General features: G+C 43.5%; 1 protein-coding gene across 1 annotated transcript in view; it reads right to left on the bottom strand.

Annotated features, from left to right (window-relative positions):
- The window catches only part of GABBR2 (gamma-aminobutyric acid type B receptor subunit 2), a 940,304-nt gene that overhangs the window by 285,573 nt on the left and 635,399 nt on the right, over positions 1 to 19,332 (bottom strand). The window contains exon 12 of the mRNA XM_040433083.1: positions 18,187 to 18,294. Coding sequence (XP_040289017.1) covers positions 18,187 to 18,294 — 108 coding nt within the window. The remainder of the gene's footprint in view (positions 1 to 18,186; positions 18,295 to 19,332) is intronic.

Here is a 19,332-nt window from a genome sequence, read left to right as displayed (position 1 = left end):
GGTTGTACTGCTGCTGGCCCCCACGACTGCGCACATGAATGACCGGGGGGGGGTGTGACTGAGGAGTGACATGTGGGGGCTGGGAAGAATCAGTGCTGCCCGACGGCGGCCCCCCGAACACAGCGCCGTGCGCACGGCCGCCGGGACACCGCGCATGCGCCGACGGAATAGCCGCGCATGCGCAGAACCCCGGCCGCGCACGCGCAGACCACGCACCAAGGATGCGGCCGGCAGGGGGAGCGGTACCAGCCAGGAGGTGGTGAGGGGATGTTTCGGCCGCGGTGAGCCCAGTGCATGGTAAATAAATGGGAGGAGAGGGGGGGGGGGGGGGGGTGTGCGGTATCACCGCCTCTGGCCCCCGCGACTGCGCCCGTGATTGACCGGGGGGGGGGGGGGGCATGGAGCCAGGGAAATCCATGTATTTGAACATATGTGTCCGGAGTCGTCGGGACACTGCGCATGCGCCGACGAAATCGCCGCGCATGCGCAGAACCCCGGCCGCGCATGCGCAGACCAGGCCCCAGGACGCGGTCGGGCGCCATCGGCCGCGCGGCAGGCGGAGCGGCAACAGGCAGGAGGCGACGGGGAGGGGACGATCGCTAGAGAAAGTGAAGTGAATGGGGGGGGGGGGGTGCACCGCAGCTGCCCTTGTGATGTACATGATGAATGTTCGTTTGGGGTGAACCAGACCGGGTAGTGGGCTGAGATTAGCAGGTTGCTGGCCGGCGTAACGGTCCTGTGGGGAGATGACAGAGGGCCTGAGAAATGAGCTGCTGGTGACTGGGCAGCCGTGACATGAATGCAGCGTGTGAAAGAACATCAGAAAAAAGAGGGGGTTTTAAACCAGGAACCATTGCCGCATGCTGCCAGAGTGTGACCAGAATGATGGTGCAAATCGTGGATGAGAACGTATGAACAGGTGTGACAGAAATGAATGATGGTGACTTGTATGAACCATGACATTAGTGCGCCTTGATGAAATGAGATAAACCGGTACTGGGGCAACCGTGAGGCCCTGCTGACCCGTACGAAATAACTCACAGTTTGACGGGCAAACGCGACCCACAGTGAACCGAGTGAAGCTGGGAAAAGAACAGCAATGCTCCAAAACCAGAACCAGACGGCGACGAAAAAAGGCTCTCAGAAAATCAGCGGCTCGTAGGTAAATTCCTCAGAACTCCAACAAGCGACTTCCTCTCACAAAGCTCAGACCTCAGACGGTGCAGGAGCCAGGTAAGGGGGGTGCCCTAAATAGGCTGGAGGCGGACCTCAGCCCCTCCCACAAATCCAGGCAAATGCCTTAATACATATAAGATGTAAAATAAAAATAAAATTTTACTTAGGCAACATTCATATGGGTGTTCTTGATATTTTGCATCAATATTTTTTTTGCCAAAACCAGGAATGGAACACAAACACAGAAAAACTACAGTTAAAGGGAACCTGTCACCTGGATTTTGGGTTGCTAGATGGCCGCTAGAACATCCCAGTCCCCATAGCTCTGTGGGCTTTTATTGTGTAAAAACACAGATTTGATACATATGCAAATTAACCTGAGATGAGTCCTGTCCCTGACTCATCTCAAGGACAGGACTCATCTCAGGTTCATTTGCATATGGAACAAATTAGTTTTTTTACACAATAAAAGCACACAGAGCTATGGGGACTGGGTATTGCGGATGTGCTAGCGGCCATCTAGCAATCCATGTCCTCAGCTCTATACACAAAATCCCGGTGACAGGTTCCCTTTAACATTTTTTGGAGCCAGTTCTTCGTTTATTTTACAAACAGTGTTGCAAAATGCTGACCAAAATAGGCCCATGTAAAAATGTTAAAGGGGTTGTCTGGGTTCAGAATTGAACCAGGACATATCCTCTTCTTCACCCAGGCAGCCTCCCTGATATGAGCAGTCAAAGGCTTTTTTGGAGATCCAGTGACATATCGGGCTCTCCATGGGTAAGGTAGTGTCGGCGAGGCTTTTGCCTAGCAGTGAATCGGCACTAGTGGGTGGGCTTTAGCACTACCCTAGCCTGTAAAACGGCTAGGGCAGCGCTAAAGCCAACCCATCAGTGCCGTAGTCGTCACTGGAAACACTGCTAGATGGAAGCATCCACCTAGCAGTATAAAAAATATAAACAAAAAGCCCTTGTCCTGCACAATACAGCGCAGGGCAAGGGAGAGCATTGGAGCATGAAATGGGTGAAAATGGGGATATGTCTGGGTTCAACTCTGAACCCAAACATCCCCTTTAAACTGGGACACAGCTAGGCCCTATTTTATTTATTTTAGAATTTCTTTCTGCTTTTACACAGATTTTCGTTTTGTTTTCAGTTTATATTTTTAAAATGTAAATGTCAATTGGTCTCATTTTTTTAAAACTAAAGATAAACACTGATCCCTCAAGATACAATGGCCTCAGGATACAATATTTTCAACATACAATGGTCTTTTCTGACCCATCGTAAGTTGAAACTAGACTCAACACACAATGCCTCAGCCTCAGATCCAACCAATCAAGGCCACCTCTCTGGTAAAATAGCTGTATTAGTTGCTAGTTAGCAGCTATTCCTGATGGTTATAAGTATGGACTTGTCTTATCTGTCTTAGTTATCTGCCTATTTTTCTTAAATCTTCATTTTCTCTTATCTTGGATGACATTTTGGGGCTTTGGAACCGATTACTCAAGTTACAATGGTTTCAACATACAATGGTTGTCCTGGAACCAATTAATATTGTATCTTGAGGGACCACTGTACTTAATAAAATATAAAGTCATTATCACTCTTTATTGATTACTGATTTGACTGTGTCTTAAATTTAGATTAAAGGTCAGTGTCTAGAGGCTAAGTCACTGTTCTATGAAACATGCTCTAGATTTTAAACACAGCAAAGTCTAGAGTGTTCTGCAATCCAAGTTGCCCTGGGGCATTGCCTCTAGATCAGATCACATTGTTGTATGTTACTGCAAAAATCTCTCAAAATGGATGAATCATTTGAAAACACAGCCATATGTTCCAAATTATGTCTACTGCTGTCAAAAATTAATCAACTTTTAAAATATACGCTTTATCCAACTAATGTCTGTTCTCTATTGTTAATGTATGTTTTGTTTGTTTTGTTTTTTGCTGTAACCCCTTCAGCAAGAGACAGAAATCTTGTCTTCGTGCTGTGCATTTGTAACTGTAGATATAATGAAATACTGTGTATAATAAATACTGAGGATCTCGTATGATGGAATTGTTACCTTAAGTGTCTGTAGGCATAACTGAGCAGTTTAAGTACCTAAAATAATGTTCAGGATTTTGGTAAAGAACTTGTCTGACAACAAATATGTCTACTGTTATAACTAGTGTTGAGCAAATCAAATTATCTGAAGTGGACTTCAATCTGAATTTTGAGGAAAAAGTTGATTCACAGTGAAACCTAATTTCCTCGCGCTTCATGCAAATGAATCAATTTTCCCTGAAATGGCAGTAAAAAAAATACATACCTCATCCATTTGCAAGTGAAAAGCCAATTTTTATTGAATATACTGTAAGGGGTTAAACTCTCAGGCTGGGCGGCGATGACAGATTCTCTTGCAGACCACAGGGTTAAAGTCCAAACGTTGCTTTATTTATAACACTCTGGGAATACAGGCACCCCAGTTATAATTCACTGGGTAAGGTGAAGATCCAGCACCACAAAACATAAACCAACCCAAAATAAACACCTGCCCGTCTGGGCTCTGGCTAATACAGTGAAGATCCTAGCTCCCCTATTGAACACAGGTCACACAGAGAATTCGGCTTCTCTAGTCAGCAGGGCAGACATCTTCCCAGACTTTCTCCAGGCATTACTCTCCTCAGACTGACAGCCTGGACTGTGCTTTATTTCCCCTTGACGATCCCAGCTGGCTTCAGCTAGGGATCCTTCAGGCTAGGGGAAAACTTGTCCCGGAATGGGGTGGACTGGGGAGGTCCCTCTACCAATCCTACCTTCTCCCAGTCCAATAAAATCCAGCCCATAAACTTAACAAAACTGTCTCAGCAACCTACACATTGCTGAGACCATTTTAAACTTATGGATTTTATTTACTTCACCCAGTTGAGGAAGCTGGGTGGGATATACACCCCTTCCAGGACTTTACCATACATTTTTCTGTTCACCTTACCACAATACCCCAAAAATCTTGTGCACAATAATGTATGATGTTACCATCTCGGGCCGTCGTGAGATTTTGCGCAGTGTCTTCAATCAAGATGGCCGCGACAGGCTCTTCGCAATCAAATGATACTTTTTTTTTTTTAACTTATTAATCCCTGAAAGCCCTAATTTTCAATCTCAGATGCAGCAATCAGTGATGAACGTGGCATCTGGGGGCGGGGGGGGGGGGGGGGGGGGGGCGCAATCGCCTTTCCCCATCATTGCACTTGCTACATACAAAGAAATGTACTTTGTGACAAAGTAATTTGTCACAAAGAGGACTTCTTTGTAAAATTTGGCGAAACAGTCAAATAAAATTTTCCATAACTTCGATCATCTCTAGTTATAACCTGTGCTTGGGTAGCTTCTCCCATGTGCTGGTTAAATCTTCCCTTGCTCTTACTGCTGGAATAATAAAGACTGGAATGAACTGCAACTAGACCTGAGATTAAGGCTACGTCTACACGACGACATTTGTCGCGCAACAGATAGGGCACAACTACACTGCAACATTTGTAGCGCAACATTTTGTTGCACTAATGTCGCGTGACAATTTTTATAATGGCAGTCTATGGTGTCGCACTGAGACATGCAACATGCTGAGACTGCAATGCAACAGTCGCAGAAAAATCCATCTCGAATGGATTTTCTGCGACTGTTGCATCGCAGTCGCAGCATGTTGCAGTGCGACACCATAGACTGCCATTATAAAAATTGTTGCGCGACATTAGTGCAACAAAATGACGCGTGACAAATGTCGTCGTGTAGACGTAGCCTAAAATTACAGGTGCCTTAACTGAAGCTGACTGAAGTCGGCTAAACTGACTGTGTAAATCATATTGTGGCTTATACTGATGGTATTACATGGACACTGCTTCTATGGTTGCTTAAACCTTAACCTGCTGATATTACTGCAAGTAAACAACTTAAAGCTGCACCAAGTAAAATATAAATAAATCTAACGGTGCATACAACATCCTGACACTCATTGATCCAAGGAGCTTGAATGAGACAGCGCTTAAAAGTGAACATCCAAAAGGACCTGAGAGCAGTGAGTGGTTTAAGATTTTATTAATTTACAACTAGTTTGGGGTCCGATTTTTTTTCTTTCTGACTTGGGGTCTAAATGAATTTAGGGATCTGTTCTAGGGTTTGAATGAATTTTGGAATGTCATCTGCGGTCTGAATGAATTTAGGGTCTTCACAGATGTCCTGCCCATTAAATGGCTGGTGATAGAGGGTCATGTTACCAGACAAATAAATCACTTTTGGAGTTTAGTGTAGGTGCAGCGTGTTTGGATGAAGGAAGCTGAGTAATGTGTCTGGTCACATGATCCTCCATCGGCAGTCATCTTATGGATAGGACCTCTATAGCAGACAGCGCAGAATATCAACAAAGGCTATATTAGTAAGTGTTGATGTCATGTTCAGAGGTTATGAGAACCACTGAACGTATCACAAGTAGAAATGACCTTGCGGTTCACCCGGCGGTCGTTTTGCAGCGAACTTTACTTGAACGCGATTCGCCAAACATGCAAACATATGACAATGTTCGCATGCGCCATATTATTTTGCATTGCGCCAAACTTTAACCCATGACACATCCATCAGGTGAGACAGGACAGCCAATTGAGACATTTCTGCACATGGACACACCCCCACCCTATAACAGAACCCGATCTGGCAGCCATTTTACATTCTGTGTTTTGCCAGTGTAGGGAGAGGTTGCTTTGTAGAGCAGGGACAGACTGTTAGGGACACCAAAAGCTAGCTAATAGGGCCATAAAAGTCATTTTAAGGACTGGTATAGGTGTGCTATCGATAGGTGTGATATACTGAGGGGTGTGATATACTTATAATATACATTCTAACATAGAAAGTATATTATAGTGCATTTGAATTGTGCAGCAGTTGTATGCAGTTCTGCTGCGATACCGCAGCTATAAAAAGGGACAAACGCTATTGGAATAACTAATTACAACTGGTGTGATATAACTGTTGCCCAAAAAAAACTGATTGAGGAGTGTGATATACCTATAATATACTTTCTAACATATAAAGTATATAGTGCATTTGTATTGTGCAGCAGTTGTGTGCGATTCTACTGTGATACCGCAGGTATATAGAGGGACAAGCGCTATCATAACAACTATTTGTAACAGGTGTGATATACCTGTTACCCCCAAAAAACAGATTGAGGGGTGCAGTATACCTGCTTCTACAAAATACTGATTAAGGGGTTTGATATACCTGCTTCCACAAAATACTAATTGAGGGGTGTGATATACCTGCTTCCACCAAATATTGATCGAGGCCTGTGATATACCTGCTTCCACAAAATACTGATTGAGGGGTGCGATATACCTGCTTCCACCAAATATTGATTAAGGGGTTCTTTATACCTGCTTCCACAAATCACAGTTTGAGGGGTGCGATATACCTGCTTCCACAAAATAATGATTAAGGAGTTTGATATACCTGCTTCCACAAAATATAGACTGAGGGGTGCGATATACCTGCTTCCACCAAATATTGATTAAGAGGTTTCAAATACCTGCTTCCAAAAAATACAGATTAAGGGGATTGATATGCCTGCTTCCACAAAATACTGATTAAGGGGTTTGATATACCTGCTTCCACAAAATACTGATTGAGGGGTGCGCTATACCTACATCCACCAAATATTGATTATGGGGTTCTATATACCTGTTTCCACAAAATACTGATTAAGGGATGCAATATACCTGCATCCACAAAATACAGATTAAGGGGATTGATATACCTGCTTCCACCAAATATTGATTGAGGCCTGCGATACACCTGCTTCCACAAAATACTGATTAAGGGATTTGATATGCTTGCTTCCACCAAATTTTGATTAAGGGGTTCTATATACCTGCTTCCTCAAAATACCGATGAAGGGGTTTGATATACCTGCTTCCACAAAATACTGATTGAGGGGTGCGATATACCTACTTCCGCCAAATATTGATCGAGGCCTGTGATATACCTGCTTCCACAAAATACTGATTGAGGGGTGCGATATACCTGCTTCCACCAAATATTGATTAAGGGGTTCTTTATACCTGCTTCCACAAATCACAGTTTGAGGGGTGCGATATAGTTGCTTCCACAAAATACTGATTAAGGGGATTGACGTACCTGCTTCCACAAAATATTGATTAAGGGGATTGATATACCTGCTTCCACCAAATATTGATTAAGGCCTGCGATACACCTGCTTCCACAAAATACTGATTAAGGGATTTGATATGCTTGCTTCCACCAAATATTGATTAGGGGTTCTATATACCTGCTTCCACAATATACAGATTGAGGGGTGCGATATACCTGCTTCCACAAAATACTGATTAAGGGTTTTTTACATACCTGCTTCCACAAAATACTGATTGAGGGGTGCCATATACCTGCTTCCACAAAATAATGATAAAGGGGTTTTATATACCTGTTACCACAAAATACTGATTTAGGGGTGCCATATACCTGCTTCCACAAAATACTGATTAAGGAGTTTGATATACCTGCTTCCACAAAATACTGATTAAGGGGATTGATATGCCTGCTTCCACAAAATACTGATTAAGGGGTTTGATATACCTGCTTCCACAAAATACTGAGGTGCGTGCGATATACCTGCTTCCACCAAATATTGATTATGGGGTTCTATATACCTGTTTCCACAAAATACTGAGGTGCGTGCGATTACGTCAAAGGATGCACCAGAGTTGGCTGAGTGGCTCACTCAGCCTTCTGCTTCTGCACCCTCCTCATCCTCTGTATCTGCACCCGCCTCACTCTCTGCTGTCTGCACCCCCAAAGACACCACCACCGCCACCACCATAGCCCTTCCACTCAAGTCATAGGAATTATTTTCCCATCCATTCCCAGACCTTACCAATGTGCAGCAATTCTTGGCATCGGATGAGGAAGAGGAGGTAGCAACGGCCGCCACCCAGCAGTCTGACGACAGTACCCAGATCAGCCCAAGGAGGGTGGTCCCTGCTGTTTGCTGCCTACTCCGAGATCTCTAATGTCAGTGGTGGTGAAGGTGACGATGATGACGTGTCGATGGACGTCACGTGAGTGCCCACAAGAGAGGAAGAGGAGGGGAGTTCAGAGGGAGAGACGGAGCTACAGTTAGGGAGGAGAAGGAGGAGAAGCAGGCAAAACTCGCAGTGCACCAGAGGCAAAAGCAGACTGCAAATGTATCTGGAGCGAGCCATCCAACATGCATGCGGTCAAATCCTGCGCTCCCAGGACGCCGGCACATGTCTCCAAAGTGTGGTCTTTTTTTAACGTATCAGCTGCTGACAATAGTGTTGCCATCTGCAGCCTGTGCTGTAAACCATAAGTTGCGGTAAGCCCAACACTCACCTAGGGATGACCACCTTAAGATGGCACCTGGCCTCCCATCACCGAGCCCAGTGGGAGCAAACGCTGTCAGAACCCACAAAGCCTTCTCCTCTCTCCTCCCATTTGTCCTCCACTCCACCTTCCATCATGCCGTCGTCGCGTTCATCTGGCAGAAGGCAGGCTTCCGTGGCCAAAATGATCGAGCGTAAAAAGTTGATGACGCCGGATAACCCTCTTGCTCAAGGGCTGACCGCTGGCTTGTCGGAACTGCTAGCCCACTAACTACTGCCATATAAAGTGGTGGACTCGGAGGCCTTTAGAAAATTTGTGGCCATTGGCAAACCGCAATGGAAAGTCCCCGGAAGGAAATATTTCACCCAGAAGGGCATACCAGAGCTATATCGTTCAGAGGCAAGTGAATATATCTCTGGCACACAGTGTTGCTGCCCGTCAGACGTCTTATTTGTGACAGCCCGACGCACTGGAAATCCACCTTGTATATGCTTGATAGGCTGCTCCAGCAGAAACGTGCCGCTAATGACAGATGAGTGAGAGGTGCCATATTCGATTTTGCGATATTTCACAAATATTCGATTGAATATACGTTTTATATTCGTCAAAATTGGAAATTCGTCATTATTCTTTTTATCGCAAATATTATGCGATTTAATTATTCACGTATTGCGAGTTTAACTGTATAAGGCAACTTTCCTATTGGTTGGCTATCTAGAATTAACGAAGATATCAAATATAGCGCTATATTCTCTATATTCGTTAATTCTAGCAAGCCAATAGAAAAGTTGCCTATGGACAGCTCTAAGTTGGATTCACAATGCGAGAATATTACTTTGCCTATTTTTTGCAATGAATAGAATAATGACTCAGTATTCATTTTATTGCAAGAAATAGGCAAAGTAATATTCTCGCATTGCGAATCCAATTTAGAGCTGTCCATTGGCAACTTTCCTATTGGCTTGCTAGAATTAACGAATATAGAGAATATAGTGCTATATTCGTTATCTTTGTTAATTCTAGCAAGCCAACCAATAATAAAGTTGGCTATACCCCGCTCTAAGTTGGATGCGCAATGCGAGAAGATTAAGTAATATTACTCGCATTGCGCATCCAACTTAGAGCGGGGTATATGCAACTTACTTCTCTATTGTTTGCCAAACACTATGACGAATATTCTAAAAAACAAATATATAGCAATATACAGAATATTCGGAAAGTACACAAATAGACTACAATTTAGCTAATATAATGCTATAATCTTTTTTTTTTAAGTTGTAATTTTTCTTAAAATCTGAAGTTCATAAGAGAAAAAAAATTCTGACTATGAAACAAAGTTTATAGCACTATATTAGCTAAATTGCATATTTTATGAATATTCGCTATATTGATATATGTTCTTGTTTTAGAATATGACGAATATTAAAAAAAAATATATATATATAGTATTATAGCGAATATATTCGTTATTTAGAATATTCGCCTTTTTTTTTCAACCTGTACAGTTGTTTGGCATACTCCTCCCCGACAAGCGTCCACGTCACCATGGGAATGCCTGTGGGTTAGAATATACCATTGCATCTGAGTTTTCACGATCTCTGGGAAAACTCAGATCCGATAGTATATTCTAACCCACAGGCGTTTCCATGGTGACGGGGACGCTTGTCGGGGAGTAGTAATCGAACAACTGTACAGATTGGGGGAAAAAAAGAATTCGCTATATTGCTATATATTTTTTTTTTAGAATATTCATAAAAAACGTTTCCATATGAAAACATGATTCCTTCCTGCTTCCTGATTCCTTCCAATGACTCATTGGCCCACAAGCAAGAAGCAGTGAGGAATCATGTCTTCAGATGTTAAAAAATTACGAATATTCAATATAGCGAATATATAGCACTATATTCGAAATATTCGCAAATTCTCGAAGTTGCGATATTCGTTAAAAAAAATGTTATTCGAATATTCGCGCTCAACACTACTAATGACTACCTGTACGAACTCTGCAGCACAGGTTCTGGGGAGCTTGGTTTCTTTTCACTGCACCAGTGGCTGCTCATGCGCGACGCATGCAGACTTCTGCAGTCATTTGATGAGATCACCAAACTGGTCAGTCGCAGCCAGGCCGCCATCAGTGACATTGTACCTTACGCCTTCTTTCTGCATCGCATTGCATCGTGTCATTGAACAATTGCATTGTGTCATTGATCAAGCCGTCGAGAAGCAGGTGCTGGAAGATGAGGAAGTCGCAATGCTGAATGAATTCCCGGGGGGCTACTCCATCTGAGACAAGTCAGCAGGAGTGTAAACAGGAGTCAGAGGAGGATGGTGGCTGGGGGAAGGAGGAGGAGCAAGAAGAGCAGGCTTTAAGGGGGAGTTTAAACTTTTTGGGGATCGCTGGTGTTGTCCGTGGCTGGGGGCAGGAGACCGAGGATGACATTCTCCTAGGCGATGAGCAGGAGCCAGGGCGCTCCACCGCTTCCAATTTAGTGCAAATTGGGGCCTTCATGCTCCAGTGTTTGAAGAGGGACTCTCATATAAAAAGCATAAAGGGCAAGGACCAGTACTGGCTGTCAGAATGCAGCATTTCCAGGCCTTGCTGCGAGAGATGCTGCATTCTGCGGGCGCTGGCAGAGGAATTTACACCCACAGTAAAACAGGTGCGGGTACCAATCCTACCACGCCTGTAAAAAGAGGGCGGTTTGAAGATGTGTTGGTCACTTCGGAAATTAGATCATTGTTGCAGCCAACCGATCGACAGCCGCCTTCCGGATCCAGCCTCAGGGAACGCCTAGACTGACAGGTGTCCGACCACATCGGGTTAACGACTGATGTGGACGCTCTGAGAAGCAAGAAACCCCTGGACTACTGGGTGTGCAGGCTTGACCTGTGGCCAGAGCTGGCACAATTTGCCATGGAACTCTTGGCTTGCCCCTCGTTGAGTGTCCTATCCGAAAGGACGTTCAGGGCAGCAGGGGGGATCGTGACCGATAAGTGCACTCGCCTAGCTCACAACAGTGTGGACTACCTCACATTTCTAAAAATGAATGTGGCATGGATCTCGGAGGAATTCCACACCTGTGATGACCATGTGTAATTGAATTTCCTCATGCCAGCCCACACATATTCGCCACCACGCAGAACAAAGAATGGTCCTTGTCTTATGTATATAGAGCGGCATAAAAGGCCTTTTCTGTCAGGTGAATGTAATTTTGGGGACCTGTACTTCACTGGCCTACAGTAAAATTATTATTCAGTGACCACATAACCACTTGTTCTTTTCTGTCAGGTAAATGCCTAATTTTTATAGCCTGTACTCCACTGGCCTACAGTAAAATTGTTATTCAGTGACCGCCTAATGTACCTCCAGCCACATAATCACTTGTTCTTTTCTGTCAGGTGAATGCCTATTTTTTGGGGCCTGTACTGGCATACAGTAAAATTGTTATCCACTGACCGTCTAATATACCTCCAGCCACATAATCACTTGTTCTTTTCTGTCAGGTGAATGCCTATTTTTTTGGGCCTGTACTCCAGTGGCCTAAAATAAAAACTTTCTAGGCTCCAGCAGGGCACATTTTTGAGAGTTTCCCTTTAAGATGCATAATGATTAAAATACATATTTTTTGTGGTAATTTTTGCAATTGATCCCCCTCTGGTATGTCACTGTCCCTGTTGTGGGACTATTTGTGCACATTTAGTAAGTATTTGGTGGCTGCAAATATGACCTGAAGGTTTTTCAGGTTTACCTGCTATTAAAGTTAATGGGGCCTGCCGCAAACACGTGATTCGCAAACATTTGATTGCGAACGCACGTTCGCGAAATGTCCCGGCCGATGTTCGTCTATCACTAATCACATGTGAACTCAAACAAGACTTCATGACACAGACTAGGCAAAACGACTGGTTTATTCAACGATGGTTATAAGACAAACATGATCAGAATCAAACAGGACATAAAGGTATATAGGTAGGGAACAGTGCAAACCGTGCAAACATAATATGCACCCTAACAGCAGAGGGATTAGGACACCCGACCACCTGATGTTGAAAATTCAAACAAAAGGGAGCATCAGAAAGGATTGAGAAATGGGAAAAGGAAGAAGGGAAATGGGGTAAAGAAGGGTGGGGGGAGAAAGGAAGGAAAGAGGGGGAAGAGAGAGGGAGGAAAAGAAGATGAGGGAAGTGGGTGGTGGTTGGTGAAAAAGGAAAAATATAGTATAGTGAGACAGGCGCCACGGGATACTATAGTCCCAGGAGAGTGGTTATGTCATTTTACTGCTCCTGAAGAAGGGGGGATCATAGAACCCTGAAAAGCGTTGAGCTTATATTGAATAAAGTTCCTTGTCTACATGTTGGAGTCCACCGGGTCATCTATTGGAGGGACTACATGAGAACTACGATTCTACATACAACCTCGGCGAGGGAGGATTGGCAAGTATCTTGAGCTTTTTTTTGTGCCATCCTCACTAGTGATGTGAGTAAAGATTTCTCTATTGTTTATTGCCCGATGGGGTACAAATTGAGTGGAACACTTTTATGCTTTCTTCCCTTTCACGGACTAAGTCACACTTTTTATAGTCGGCACTATCTCCCTTACTATAGGGGCTACTATAAAGGGGTTATCGACCATTAATTAAAAATTATTTAATTTGGGCCACCTGGCCATACTTGCTTCTAGAATCTCTAGAGCTTCTCTCCAACACCCAACTTGGGGATCTCTGATACATCCACTGGTGCTATATTCACTAGTTATATTTCGCTTGACACCTTCCTAGTTTCTGGTGCTCCACTAGTTTTTTTTTTCTTTTTTGCTTCTCACCTGATGTTGAGGCACAGACCAGGGAAACATTAACCTTACATGGACACTGAGAGCATACAAGTTACAGGGAACGGTTTACATAAACCAACAGATGACCACAGCCAGCTCATGCAACACAAGTAACCAGTATACACGGGAACACTTCAATTGCAGCCAGTATGCAAGAGCACAGGCAGCCAGCCTACATGGCAATGCAGTATCACAGTGAACCAAACTGTGACAGTCATATAGTCAATAGAGATGTTGCGAACATAAAATTTTCCGTTCGCGAATGGCGAACGCGAATTTCCGCAAATGTTCGCGAACGGCCGAACCGGGCGAACCGCCATAGACTTCAATAGGCAGGCGAATTCTAAAACCCACAGGGACTCTTTCTGGCCACAATAGTGATGGAAAAGTTGTTTCAAGGGGACTAACACCTGGACTGTGGCATGCCGCAGGGGGATCCATGGCAAAACTCCCATGGAAAATTACGTAGTTGACGCAGAGTCGGGTTTTAATCCATAAAGGGCATAAATCACCTAACAATCCTAAAAATTTTTGAACAACGTGGTTTAAAACATCCAGTGTGTGTATACGATCAGGTATGATGTTGTATCGATCAGGTAGTGTAAGGGTTACGCCCGCTTCACAGACATTGACAGACCAAACTCCCCTTTTAATGCACCGCAAACAACCGCAAACAGTCCATTTGCCCAACCGCAAACTCCCCATTTGCACAAGGTTGGATACCAAGCTAGCCATGTCCCGTTGATGTCATTGAAGGTTTCTTCCTCCACCCAGCCACGCACAACACCAAGGGTCCCCGAAAGGTGAATTGAATTGATTTTTCGAACGGGGAGATTGTTAAAAAAACTCTGGCTCCCTCCCCTTTGTTTGAATCCACGCCACGGTCACTGCGTCTGCACCGTGCAATTTACTGTCACACCCGATATGAGTGGTATTTTCTGTAGTACTATTCTCATCAGTTTAATCGCTGTTACGTCCCCAATCTGGGGTCCATTTATTAAATTGATTTTTCGAACGGGGAGATGGTTAAAAAAACACTGGCTCCCTCCCCTTTGTTTGAATCCACTCCACGGTCACTGCATCTGCGCCGTGCAATTTACTGTCACACCCGATATGAGTGGTATTTTCTGTAGTTCTCTCTTCTCATCAGTTTAATTATAATTTTTTTCTGCGACGTATTTGTGAGTGAGTGACACCCTGTAACGGTATGAGTGGAGGCCTAGCCACTAGCCAGTGGCCACAATACAGTCTGTGTGGGCCTGACACACACGGGCTTGCAAATGTGATTATATCACATAAAAATATTAAATAGAATTTTTTTTATCTGAAAGGTATTTGAGTGAGTGACACTCTGTAACGGTATGAGTGGAGGCCTAGCCAGTGGCCACAATACTGTCTGTGTGGGCCTGACACACACTGGCTTGCAACTGTGATTATATCACAGAAAAAGATTAAATATAATTTTTTTTTATCTGCGAGGTATTTGTGAGTGAGTGACACCCTGTAACGGTATAAGTGGAGGCCTAGCCACTAGCCAGTGGCCACAATACAGTCTGTGTGGGCCTGACACACACTGGCTTGCAACTGTGATTATATCACAGAAAAAGATTAAATATAATTTTTTTTTATCTGCGAGGTATTTTCTGTCACACCCTGTATGAATGGTGTGCACACAGTACTGTCTGTGACTGAGCCTGCAGCCTCTCACACACGGGCAGGCAACTGCAATATATATATATATATATATATATATATATATATATATATATTAAAAAAAAGAAAAAGAAAAAAGCAGACTGATGTACCAGCCCTGAAAAGGGCTTTTTGGGGTGCTGTCAGGATGCTGTCCTTACAGCAGATGAGTCTGTGGACACAGAACACTGCCCTAGCTAACACTTTCCCTATTAGATCAGCAGCAGCACTGTCCCTCCTCTCACTGAGAATGCAGCTTCCGAATGAATCTAAAATGGATGCTGTCCAGGAGGTGGGAGGGTCTGGGAGGGAGGGTCTGCTGCTGATTGGCTGGAATGTGTCTGCTGACTGTGAGGTACAGAGTCAAAGTTTACTCAATGATGATGTATAGGGGGCGGACCGAACATCGAATATGTTCGCCCGCCGCGGCGAACGCGAACAAACTATGTTCGCCGGGAACTATTCGCCGGCGAACTATTCGGGACATCTCTAATAGTCAACTTGTATACACAGAGGTCAACAGTAGCCAGAAAGTGCCCAATCCCTTTAACTTTCACATTGTGCTAGTAAAGTTACATTCATCTATCTAAATTGAATTACAATCCTAAATTTGCGTATACAGGCTAGCTATGAGAAAGTATTACAATTGCTGCCCCAGTCATTATTATTTTCAAAGATTCTTCAAGGTTTCAACTGAACAATCACTAGAACCGACATCTATTTTTCTTGCACATGTATGGAAATGAAAGGAAATTTATGTTATGAAATCCATTATCCCTATGATAACCTGATCTGTTAGAGCAATGGAAGTGTTGCCATGATGGCTAGAAAAATATGGTCACAGGATGCTGGGAACTTCTACCAATTATAAGCAGAGGAATTAGATATTCCAAAGTTTTATTTATATAGCATCATAAAGTGCCCAATGAAATTAATGTACAGATATGTTAAGTCTTCCCAAGTGGGAACCTTTATATGCCATATATCTTTATTCCTGAACCTATTGTTGACAAGTGCTTTTATTTTTTTTTATATATTTTAAAGTGCCCTAAAGTGGGATTTATAATACTGTAAATTTTATTTTTGTAGTTCTCCCTTAAAAGGATTATGCCACCATTAAATGTTATTTTATTACAATTCAGCATGAAAAACAAGTTAGTTTTGTAATTTACTTTCTGCTACAACGCTCTATTTCTGAGATATTCTCTTTACTTCTTTATAATGGTGCCCCCTGGTGTTTAATCTGCATAGCAATATCCCAGTCTATCTATTGAGGTGGTCGCATATGCTCAGGTCCATCATTTAGCTGCCACCAGCCACATCTACTTTTAGATGAGAAAATGGTTGGCACTTTGATGTGCAATGTCGTGTTGGTGCTCAGTGGTAAAAAAAAATCCGCAACTAAATATCTTGAAAAAATGGCATCCAGAAAATATATCCTTTCTCCAGTATCCATCTACTTGGAGAAAATTCTCACACCACTAAGACGCAAAACAAAATCGTACCTGTTAGACACATCAGAATTTCTGAAACTGATTTACTGAATTACAGAGGGTCTTATCCAACAGTCTACTTATCACACTGGATGTCAATAGTTTATACACATCAATAGGACGTGAAAAAGACAGTGACACCTCCAAATCATTTTGCAAACAACTTCTGAGATTTGTCTAACAAAAAAAATTCTTCATATTTGAGGATTACTTTTTTATGCAGAAGAAAGGGACTGCTATGGGGTCCAACATGCCCCCCCCCCTCCCCCCCTCCCCCCCCCTACATACACAAACTCGTTTATGGCACACTTTAAGGACTGCTGGGTCTACACAAGTACACTCTTCTAGACACATACCATATTATGGAGATCGAAAAGTGCCATGGTTTTTCAAGATATTTACATCTACTTATAGAAGCTGTGACAGTCACAGGGTGAGAGGTGCAGCAGGAAGGACACCCCCTTGAGAAAGGACATGCCCCTTGAGCGGCCAGCTTGAAGAAAATCTAGCAGAACAATTGGAGCAATGAATGAGGAGATCTCAGGATCTATGTGAAGTACAGGGCTGGTCCTTGTGTTAAAAGATGGTTTTCATTTACTACATTTTTTACATCAATCATAGCATAACCCCTTTAAAGGAAATCTGTCACCACATGCCTGATGATGAATCCTTATGACATGCCAGGTGCATGATGGCCAGTACATTATAATAACCTTTGTTCTATGTCCATTGGTGGTCCCATTGTGGAGTAAACTGGCTTTTTATTTTATGATAATTAGCCCATGAGTGCAACAGGGCTCCACACCTCCACCACTTTGAATGACAAATCCAGGCAGTGAAGAAGTACTCATGTCTGGCACTGAAAGTTCGGTGCACATGTTTTACAGGGATGGAGTGATCAGCGATCTCCATCCCTGTACAATGCGTCTGTCAAATGCACTCCCATGAGACTTCAAGTGCCAGGTGTGAGTACATCTTCACTGCCTGGTCACGCCTTTCAAAGTGGTAGGAGTGCGGACAACATTAATTATGAGCAGAGCCTCGGGTACAACAGCACTGCCCTGTTGCACCAGGAACTAATTAGCTTAAAATAGGTAAGCCAGATTTCTTCAACAAAGGAGCCACCAATGGACACAGAACAAAGACCATTATTATTTTATTACCAGGGTACATCTGGCATGTAAGAAAAATTCATCACCAGGTATATAGTGACAGATTTACTTTAAACTTTGCAGTAAAGGCAATATAATTGTGTATGCAAGGGTGTATGTATTCTAATGCATGGAAAAAAAAGCCAAAGCAGGAACAATGAGCTTTATGTTTTATATGTTTCAAATTTAAGTTTTCTATAAGTTTCTATAGAAACTACCTGGCTACGCAGAAATGAAATTTGATTGTGACTATATGAATCATTAAGTCTCATAATGCAGGTTTGTTATTTAGATACCAATGCACTAATAACAAGATTACTAAATGTTATTGTGTAACACAAAGGACAGAGGAAAAATCCATTAAACACCAAATCTGGGACACAACACTATGCAGGATAATACACGTAATTGAAACAGCGTTTATCAATAGGCTTGAAGCATCACTCACCTTTTTCTTCATCTTTACATTCTTAAAAATGGCATGAACTCTCCATGTTTTTGCAAACATTGCCCCAAAAGCTGTTGTGTAGCCTACAGTTAAAATCCATGTTCTCACCTATAAACAAATAGAACAGTAGATGTAATAATGTTACGTTAAAGGGGTTATCCAGGACTTAAAAATACCTCACAGAGTGTCCGACCCGCAGTGGGATTTATACTTACCTGGTCCTCGCTACTGGGTTCTGGCTCCATTGCTCCCTAGCTGTCTCTGGATGTCCGTGATGCTCTGGCATCAACATAATGTTGACGGGCGCCATGTGACTGCTGCAGCCAATCACTGGCCTCAGCGGTGACCTGTCAACCATGCAGCATGTCACTTAAAACTGCTTTCTGAGAGTTTTCTACTGATGACCTATCAGGATAGGTCATCAGTATCTGATAGGTGGAGTTTGACACCCAGGACCCCTGCCGATCAGCAGTTTGAGAAGCCACAGCAGCTGCAGAAGGCTTCCCTCAGATCACCAAACACAGCAGAATACATTGTATAGTGGCTGTGCTTGGTATCACAGCTCAGTCCCATTCACATCAATGGGGCTGAGCTGCACCTAGGTCATCTGACTGATGAACGTGATGTCACATAGCCTAGACTAAGTTGTAGTAGTGCTACGGCACTACTGTAAGGGCTGGTGCCTTCTCTGATCGGGGGGGGGGGGGTTTGGGTGTCGACCCTCACCAATCAGATACTGAGTGATGACCTATCCAGAGGAAAAGTCATCAGTATAAAAGTCTCAGAAAATCCATTTAATTATTTGGGCCGGCCACAAAGTTATGCTCTTATAGTGAACAAATGCACTCTCTTGCCCCCAAATAATGAAATTGTATGAAGACGAGAGATGACTGTAGCCAGTGGTGGTGATCACTGCACCTAACAGCCGGTTCAGACCTGAGCATTTTACAGCGCGTTCCTACACGCTGTAAAACGCTCAACAAGGAGAAACCAATGCTTTCCTATCGGCATGGTTCTCACCTGGGCGTTTTACAGAGCGTACGATCGCGCTGTAAAACGCCCGACGCCCCAAGAAGTTCAGGAGCTTCTTTGGGGCGTAGTGTCGCGCGTTCCCATACATAGACTTCCGGGAACGCGCGACACTGG

Source organism: Bufo bufo, chromosome 5 (assembly GCF_905171765.1).
Source record: "Bufo bufo chromosome 5, aBufBuf1.1, whole genome shotgun sequence".
NCBI lineage: Eukaryota > Metazoa > Chordata > Amphibia > Anura > Bufonidae > Bufo > Bufo bufo.
This window is presented reverse-complemented; position numbering and strand designations above follow the sequence as displayed.